The 8,907-nt window shown below is 59.2% G+C and overlaps 1 protein-coding gene across 1 annotated transcript; it reads right to left on the minus strand.

Moving 5' to 3' along the window:
• Nucleotides 1–823: 823 nt before the first annotated feature.
• Nucleotides 824–4,511, minus strand: LOC125625602 (hyaluronan synthase 1-like). Its single transcript, XM_048827874.2, has 4 exons — nt 3,810–4,511; nt 2,717–2,942; nt 2,134–2,266; nt 824–1,509 (listed from the first exon to the last, which is right to left on the minus strand). Exons 1-4 carry the CDS (start codon nt 4,509–4,511, stop codon nt 834–836), a joined length of 1,737 nt encoding a protein of 578 aa, XP_048683831.2. The 3' UTR covers nt 824–833.
• Nucleotides 4,512–8,907: the final 4,396 nt, after the last annotated feature.

Genomic DNA, 8,907 nt, shown 5'->3' on the forward strand with positions numbered 1-8,907 from the left:
CCCAGCGCAGGGAGATGTCACCTGGCACGAGGCCTTGCGGGCCGGACTCACAGGGGCGATGTGACCGAAACAGGGGGGTGATGCTGGCCCCCTAGTGCCTGAGGGCGGGGGGGGCACCGCCAGAGCGGAGTCTGACCCCCGGCGTCACTGCAGTGTGGCCAGAGCCTGGGACGGGTGAGCTGACAGCCACGGTGTAAGTGACGCCGGGTCTACACGGACGCAAGGTCACCCGCGCGACCCCCAGTTGCGATGTCACTGGGGTAGGGCACGTCCGTCGGCGGGCGCATGGCAGGGGTGTGGACGCGGACACAGTTAGGTCCCCCTGAGCTGCCTCACGTTGACCTAAGTCTGTCGTGCAGACCAGGAGGAGCAGGGAGCGTGGGGACCAGGATCAGCCCCGTTTAGATGAGCACGGGATGCCGGCCGCGATGCCGTAGTGTGGCAGCTCATGACCCCCACATAATAACCTTGTGACCCCCATGATCCCCAGTTTGAGACTCCCTGTGCTAGACCCCATTCCCCTGCGAGAGTCAGGGCTAGAATCCAGGAGTCCAGGCTCCTAACCCCGCTGCTGTAACCACTAGCCCCCACTCCCCACAGAGAGCCAGGGAAAGAACCCAGGAGCCTTGGCTCCCTTCCCCCTCCCCGTTCTAACCACTAGTCCCCACTCCCCTCCCAGAGCAGGGGATGGAACCCAGGAGTCCTGGCACCCTTGCTCCCTTCTCTCCCCACTAGCCATCACTTCCCAGTCTAATCCGGCCTTCCAGCTTCCCCACAGCCAGGCTGGGGGGTGAGGTAGGAAGAGAATAACAAGGAACCCTGGTGTCCGGGCCTCACACCTGGACTGTGTAGTGATCGGCCCGCTTCCGGCAGCACCGCCGGATCCACACCCAGTACAGCAGCACCATGCCGGCCCAGTAGCCCAGGTAGACGCCCACCCCGATGACCAGGTATCTCAGCTCGGCCTGCTTGACCAGGCGGGTCCATTTGGCCAGGGCCTCTTGGTAGATGGTGTAGCCCAGCCCCGCCAGCAGCAGGAACCCCCAGATGGAGACGGGCAGCAGGGGCATCAAGTTGCCCACCATCTTCTTCCTCCCGGAGGTGCCCCAGCTGCTCTTGTTCATGGTGACGATGGCGAAGTACTTGGCTGGCAGGAGGCCGCCCATGTAGAGCAGGGCGTAGAGGCTCATGAAGAGCATGCGGGGGCTGCCCCGCAGCCAGCAGGCGTAGAGCGCCTTGATGCAGGCCACCAGCTGGACGCAGAGCAGGACCCACAGCACGTCCCACAGGCTGCCGCCGTAGAAGAGGCGCAGGACGGTGGCCGTCACGAAGAAGGGGAAGACGCCGGCCACCACGGCCTCGTAGGTCATCCACAGGTGATGCCGGTGCCACCAGAGGGCATTGTAGAGCCACTCGCGGAAGTAGGACTTGGTCCAGCGGGTCTGCTGGGCCAGCCAGCGCAGGAACTGGGCGGGGGTCTCTGAGTAGCAGCGGGAGCGGGCCGTGTACCTGCAGGGGGGCGGGCGGGGGGCTTAGCTAATGCAGAGCTGAGGTTGGAACCCAGGAGGCCTGACTCCCAGTCCCCCTGCTCTAACCGCTAGCCCCACTCCCCTCCCAGAGCCGGAAATAGAACCCAGGCGTCCTGGCTCCCAACCCCCTGCACTAACCGCTAGCCCCCACTCCCCTCCCAGAACTGGGAAGAGAACCCAGGAGTCCTGACTCCCAGCCCCCCTGCTCTAACCACTCGCCCCCGCTCTCCTCCCAGAGCCAGGGAGAGAACCCAGGAGTCCTGACTCCCAGTCCCCATGCTCTAACCACTAGCCCCACTCCCCTCCCAGAGCCGGAAATAGAACCCAGGTGTCCTGGCTCCTATCGCCCTGCACTAACCACTAGCCCCCGCTCCCCTCCCAGAGCCAGGGAGAGAACCCAGGAGTCCAGGCTCCCAACCCCCCTGCTCTAACCGCTAGCCCCCACTCCCCTCCCAGAGCCAGGGAGAGAACCCAGGAGTCCTGGCTCCCATTCCCCCCGCTCTAACCGCTACCCCCCACTCTGCTCCCAGAGCCCGTGAGAGAACCCAGGAGTCTGGGCCCCCAGCCCCCAGGAGGGCCGGGCCCAGCTGGGCCGTGCACTCACTTGGTGGCGTAGCCCATGCTCAGCATGCGGTTGGTGAGGTGCCGGTCGTCGCCGAAGGTGCAGTGGGTGCCCAGGAATTTCTGGTTGTACCAGGACTCCAGGAACTGCTGCAGGAGGTCGTTCCGGTACAGGCCTGCAGGGGGCAGCAGGCAGCGCGGGTCAGCAAAGCCGGAATTCCCAGCGGTCCCTTCCCGGCCCCTCCTCGAGCCGGGATAGAGCCCCCTGCTCTAGCCACTGGACCCCAGAGACGGGGAGACTCCAGGAGTCCTGACACCCAGCCCCCCTGCTCTAGCCACTAGACCCCACTCCCCTCCCAGAGACGGGGAGAGAACCCAGGAATCCTGATACCCAGCCCCCCGCTCTAGCCACTAGACCCCACTCCCCTCCCAGAGACAGGGAGACCCCAGGAGTCCTGACACCCAGCCCCCCTGCTCTAGCCACTAGACCCCACTCCCCTCCCAGAGCCGGGGAGAGAACCCAGGAGTCCTGACACCCAGCCCCCCTGATCAGCCCCCCGCTCTAGCCACTAGACCTCCCTCCCTTCCCAGAGCGTGGGAGAACCCAGGCGTCCTGGCAGGCTCACCCAGGGGCCCGCTGATGCAGGAGACGCAGTCGAAGTAGGACTGGCAGGCGCGCTCCACGTTGAAGGCCATCCAGTAGCGCAGGCTGCTCATGAAGCTGATGAAGGAGTCGGAGACGTTCAGGATCCGCACGTCGCCCCCCACGGCTCCGTAGCGCTTGTTGGCCTCCAACACCTTCACCATCTCCACCGTGGCGCTGGGGTCCAGCTTGGTGTCTGAGTCGCACACCTGGGGGCGGCCGAGGAGGGGGTGTTACTTGCGGAGACCCCCCAGGGGGAGCTGTGCTGAGCCCTATGCCCAGTGCATCACTAGGGGGCGCTGTGCAGCAGGGGGCAGGGTGGGGGGTTCTCCCCTGGCCGTCAGGACTGTCCCGATGCCCCAGGGCGGCCCTAGGGGGCGCTGTGCTGCAGGGGGCAGGGTGGGGGGCTCTCCCCTGGCCGTCAGGACTGTCCCGATGCCCCAGGGTGACACTAGGGGGCGCTGTGCTGTAGGGGGCGGGGTGGGGACTCTCCCCTGGCAGTCAGGACTGGCCCGATGCTCCAGGGCGGCGCTAGGGGGCGCTGTGCTGTAGGGGGCGGGGTGGGGACTCTCCCCTGGCAGTCAGGACTGGCCCGATGCCCCAGGGCGGTGCTAGGGGGCGCTGTGCTGTAGGGGGCAGGCTGGGGGCTCTCCCCTGACAGTCAGGACTGTCCCGATGCCCCAGGGCGGCCCTAGGGGGCGCTGTGCTGCAGGGGGCGGGGTGGGGGCTCTCCCCTGGCAGTCAGGACTGGCCCGATGTCCCAGGGCGGCCCTAGGGGGCGCTGTGCTGTAGGGGGCGGGGTGGGGACTCTCCCCTGACAGTCAGGACTGGCCCGATGCCCCAGGGCGGCCCTAGGGGGCGCTGTGCTGTAGGGGGCAGGGTGGGGGGCTCTCCCCTGGCAGGCAGGGCTGGCCCGATGCCCCAGGGTGGTATTAGGGGGCCTGTACTGCACGGGGTGGGGACAGGCCTCTCCCCTGGCAGGCAGGGCAGACCCTCATGCCCAGAACGGCAGTAGGGGGCGCTGTGCTGTGCTGGGGGGTGGGGTGGGGGGAGGGTAGCCAGCTGGTTGCTCCTACCTGGATATAGTCCACCGAGTTGCCCAGCGCCCTGAAGGCCGTGTACATCACCTCCCGCTTCCCGCCCCATCGCTGCATGATGCAGACGCATCGCCTGGAGCGGATCAACTCCTCCACCGCCAGCTGGCCCGGGTCCACCATCTCCACCTCGGTGTAGGGCCCAGGCTCCTCCCCTCCTGCCCCCTGGGAGCCGCCGCCCCCCTCCTCGCCCTCCCGCGGGGGCAGCTGGTGGTAGTTGTTCTCCCAGACGTAGGTGCCCACGTCCTCGCCGGCGAAGACCTCCTGGAACATGTCCATCATGTAGCGGTCGTCGGGGCTGTTGCCGTCGATCACCATGAGGATCTGCAGCTTCTCTGGGGGGTACAGGGTGGCCCGCACCGACTCCAGGCACTGCCGGAGATAGGAGGGGTCTTCTTGGTAGGCCGAGATGGTCAACGCCACCGTCTTGGTGTAGCTACAGGCCAATGACTCCCTCCTCATCCGCCGGTGCTCCAGAGAGGCGAAGAAGCTCTGGATGACCAGGTGGGCGGCGAGGAAGACTCCATAGAGGCCGAAGGCCATGATCCGATACTGGTCGGCCACCAGCTGGATCCCAGCGACGTAAGCCCATGTCAGGACCCCCAAGATGAGCAGGGCAAAGGCGATGGTGAGGATGCGGCGCCCGGCAGAGATGAGGCATTTAGGCGCTTTTCTGGGGTCCATCTCTGCAAGGGTCGGGCATGGGGTGAGATGCAGTTGGGTGGGTGTGGACTGGACCCCCGCAGGTCTCAGCAATAGTGGGGATTCACCGCCTGGGGCTGCCCAAACTGGCAGGAGCTCTGGGGCAGGGCCACAAAAATAATTAAACCGGGCTGGGAATAGGGCGTTGTCGGGATGACGGCAACTGGCACCCGAAAAGGTCTGTTTGAATAAATAAACGACCCACACAGAGCACGACACTCCTCCTGTCAGCACCAGGCAGGGAACCAAGGAGTCCTGGCTCCTGGCCCCCACTGCTGTGACCCACCAGGCCCCATTCCTCTCCAAGAGCTGGGGATAGAACCCAGGAGTCCTGGCTCCCAGCCTGCCCCCTCTAACCACTAGACCCCACTGCCCTTACCTGGTGCCGGGCTCTTTCTCCCTGCTGGTGCTGCAGCTGCCGTTTGTTTTGGTTCCCTTACTCTGTCTGGGGGAGTTTTTGATCAGTGGTCTGGGGATGACGCACACCCTGTGTCTACGTCAGGTTTGGTGGTTCCTCCCCAACTTTAGGTTAATGTCTTTTTCCTCCACCCAGCTTAGCCCCTCCCCATCTGTCTTTCTTTGTTTCTTTCTTTGTTTCTTTGCTGGGGACCAACTGGCTAAGCAACAGTTCTGCGGAGAAGGCCTTGGGCATTACACTGGAAGAGAAGCTGGCTATGAGTCAGCAGTGTGCCCTGGCTGCCATGAAGGCCAATGGCACATTGAGCTGTATTTGTAGGAGTGTTGCCAGCAGATCAAGAGAAGTGATCATTCCCCTCTATTTGGCAATTGTGAGACCACACCTGGAGTATTGTGTCCAGTTTTGGTCCCCTCACTACAGAAGGGATGTGGACACATTGGAGAGAGTCCAGCGGAGGGCAACAAAAATGATTAGGGGACTGGGACACATGACTTACGAGGAGAGGCTGAGGGAACTGGGATTGCTTAGTCTGCAGAAGAGAAGAGTGAGGGGGGATTTGATATCAGCCTTCAACTACCTGAACGGGGGGGGGGGGGGGTCCAAAAAGAATGGCTCTAGACTGTTCTCAGTGGTAGCAGATGACAGAACAAGGATCAGTGGTCTCAAGTTGCAGTGGGGGAGGTCTAGGTTGGAGATTAGGAAACACTATTTCACTAGAAGGGTGGTGAAGCCCTGGAATGGGTTCCCTTGGGTGGGGGGTGGAATCTCCATCCTTAGAGGTTTTTAAGGCCCAGCTTGACAAAGCCCTGGCTGGGATGATTTAGTTGGGGTTGGTCCTGCTTTGAGCAGGGGATTGGACTAGATACCTCCTGAGGTCTCTTCCAACCCTGATATTCTATGATTTTATAATTCTATTCTATGATTCTATGATTCTTTTCCCCACTCCAGCCCTGTTTGTTCCCCCGCATGCTGGTCATTTATTTTCAGTTGTTTCCCTGTGCTCTTGAAATACACAAGGGCCGTGTATGTTGTTTGGTCTCTTATTCTCTCAGGGTTCCTGTCCTATGCCTCTTGTACATTAGCACATTCATAGCAAACCAGTATCTATGCCATCTGCTTCTCTCTCTCAACTCCTGGAGATCCTAACTCCTGGATTCTGTCTGGAAGCCCCCTACCCATCTCGACAACCTTAGGGAGCAAACCTGGCCTGGAATGCAATGAAGGCCGACACACTCTTCTCTGCTCAGTTACTCTATAATTAAATTCCCCCAGCCAGGTGCAGTGTGATGCTTATGAGACCCAGTTTGACACTGGTATGGGGTGGATAAGAAAATGTGTCACCAATAAATATTTGCAGAAGTCAATGAGGAGGAATTTAGCAAACAGGTCTGGGAGTGGCAGCGGAGCTGTCATAATGAAATCAACCCATCGGCATCCTTAGTTTCCTTAATAGTTTCACCAGACCCCCATTTGGTGCGAATCGGCCATCGGGGCCAGATTCTAGCTGGGGTCAATCGGCCGTAGTTCCTTTGGAGTCACTGTATGATTTATACCATCTGGCTAAACATCTCTCATGTGGAAAGAGTCGCACCTCTACCCTTGTGACTGAGCTGAGTATCACCTCTTCGCTCTGTGGCACAAACCTGCAGACAGTATGCGACAAATTCAGTAACATACAAGCTGGTGGGCTGAGAAAGGGTCAGTCTGAATTGTATTTAAAGAGGAAGTGCCCAGGCATGAGGGTCGTGCAATTAATGACATTTCAGTAAATCATTCACGGTTACTCCCAAGGTGTATGTGAATCCGATTCTGTCTTTGGACTATATAGAGAGGAAAGGGGCCGTGCTAGACAGGTTAGTGCGGGGGGAGTGGGGGGCAACCTGGGCCTGAGAAGGAGCCAGAATTTACCAATGTACATTGCCAAAGAGCCAGAGTAATACGCCAGCAGCCCCCCATTAGCTCCCCCGCTCCCGCCCCCAGCGCCTCCCGCTCCCTCCCCGCACCTCCCGATCACCTGTTTTGGGGCATGCAGGAAGCTCTGGGGGGGGGGGGGGGAAGGGGGAGGGGCGAGGGCACGGCAGGCTCAGGGAGGGGGCGGGAAGGGGTGAAGTGGGGGCGGGGCCTGCGGCAGAGCCAGGGGTTGAGCAGGGAGCCCCCCCGGCACATTGGAAAGTTGGCGCCTGTCGCTCCAGCCCCGGAGTCGGTGCCTAGACAAGGAGCCGCGTGTTAACGTCTGACGAGCCGCGTGTGGCTCCAGAACCACAGGCTGGCCACCCCCGGGTTAGTGCATCTCTTCGATATGTTTTTAAAGCAAATTTTAAACTCAGGTCCTGTAGACTAACATCTTCAGAGTAAATATGACAGTGATGCCCAGCTGGTTTTGCCAGTAAATTCAGATACTAACCGTATATTCCTGGGGGTTGGCAAATGCCCGTGAAATGGCTTCATTCCCCCTTGAACGGCTCTTTGGCAGCGTCAGTGTTGTGCTAATAGGGCTGGCAGGCTGGAGGCTTTTTCACCTGTAAGTTACGAGATCCCCGCCGGAGGAAGACTCGCCAGGCTGCAGCCGCCAGCGGTGGGAGCCTGCAGGAAGGGTCAGAGCAGGGATAGGAAGAGCTGGGAGGGTGGGCACTAAGCCCCAAATTTCCAGGTGCCCTACACAGCTGCATATTCTGCGTATGCTGAGGACGGCCCTGCTGGAAAACACGGCGCTAACTGCGACATTCTTTTCAGGTTCTGGCACCACCCTTGCTCCACCAGCCCCAGTGGGTACTGCCAGTTTCAGGGAGGAGGCTAAGGTGGCTACCGATCTCCTAGCCCCTGTGTTCGCACCCCACAGTCCACAGGGTTCAGCTCTGACCTGCCACACGCCCTACTGCCCTGGTCAGAGGCCTCCATTGTTTGCAGCTGTCTCTGCTACAGCAAAGAGACTTAATTGCTGTCTTCATTGAGCCTGAAAGCAAGTGCTGGGCTTTGCTGGGGAGCCCTGGCTCCCATCCTCCCTGCTTTAACCACTGAACCCCACTCCCCTTTGTACACAACCCTGCTGGCATCTGGCACCCGTTACCCTTTTAGGGACGGAATGCTGTAATCATTATTCCTTGGTGAAGATATTGAATAGACCTAGACCCAGAACAGATCCCTCTGGCACCCCACTCGACAGGCCCTTCCAGCCTGACAGTGAACAATTGATAACTACTCTCTGAGGACGGTATTCCAACCAGTTGTACATCCACCTTATAATAGGTTCCTCTGGGCTGTATTTCGCTAGTTTGCTTATGAGACGGTCATGTGAGCCAGTATCAAAAGCCTGTATACTGGAGGAAATGTTTAAAAATCAATGTTGATTTAATTATACTTCAACACAGGCATGTCAAACATGCGGCCCCCCCCAAATTTAAATCGTGGCCTTCGGCTGGCAGTGCTGAGTTAGCCGTTAACGCTCGGAACACGAGACCTGCTGAATGTCTGTAATGTTACAGGTTTCAATGGTAGCCGTGTTAGTCTGTTTCAGCAAAGAAACCTCGGAGTCCTTGTGGCACCTTCGAGACTAACAAATTTATTATTTATCAAAACCTAAACTTAATTTCCCGCATACTAACGTCTCCCTACTGTTACTTACACCTTCTTGTCAACTGTCTGTAAAAGTTTCAGAGGAGCAGCCGTGTTAGTCTGTATTTGCAAAAAGAACAGGAGGACTTGTGGCACCTTAGAGACTAACCAATTTATTTGAGCATAAGCTTTCGTGAGCTACAGCTCACTTCATCGGATGCATTCAGTGGAAAATACAGTGGGGAGATTTGTATACACACAGAACATGAAACAATGGGTGTTACCATACACACTGTAACCAGAGTGATCACTTAAGATGAGCTAATACCAGCAGGAGAGCGTGGGGGAGGGAGAAAACCTTTTGTAGTGATAATCAAGATGGGCCATTTCCAGTAGTTGACAAGATCG

The sequence above is a fragment of the Caretta caretta genome, chromosome 24 (genome assembly GCF_965140235.1).
Source record: "Caretta caretta isolate rCarCar2 chromosome 24, rCarCar1.hap1, whole genome shotgun sequence".
Taxonomy (NCBI): domain Eukaryota; kingdom Metazoa; phylum Chordata; order Testudines; family Cheloniidae; genus Caretta; species Caretta caretta.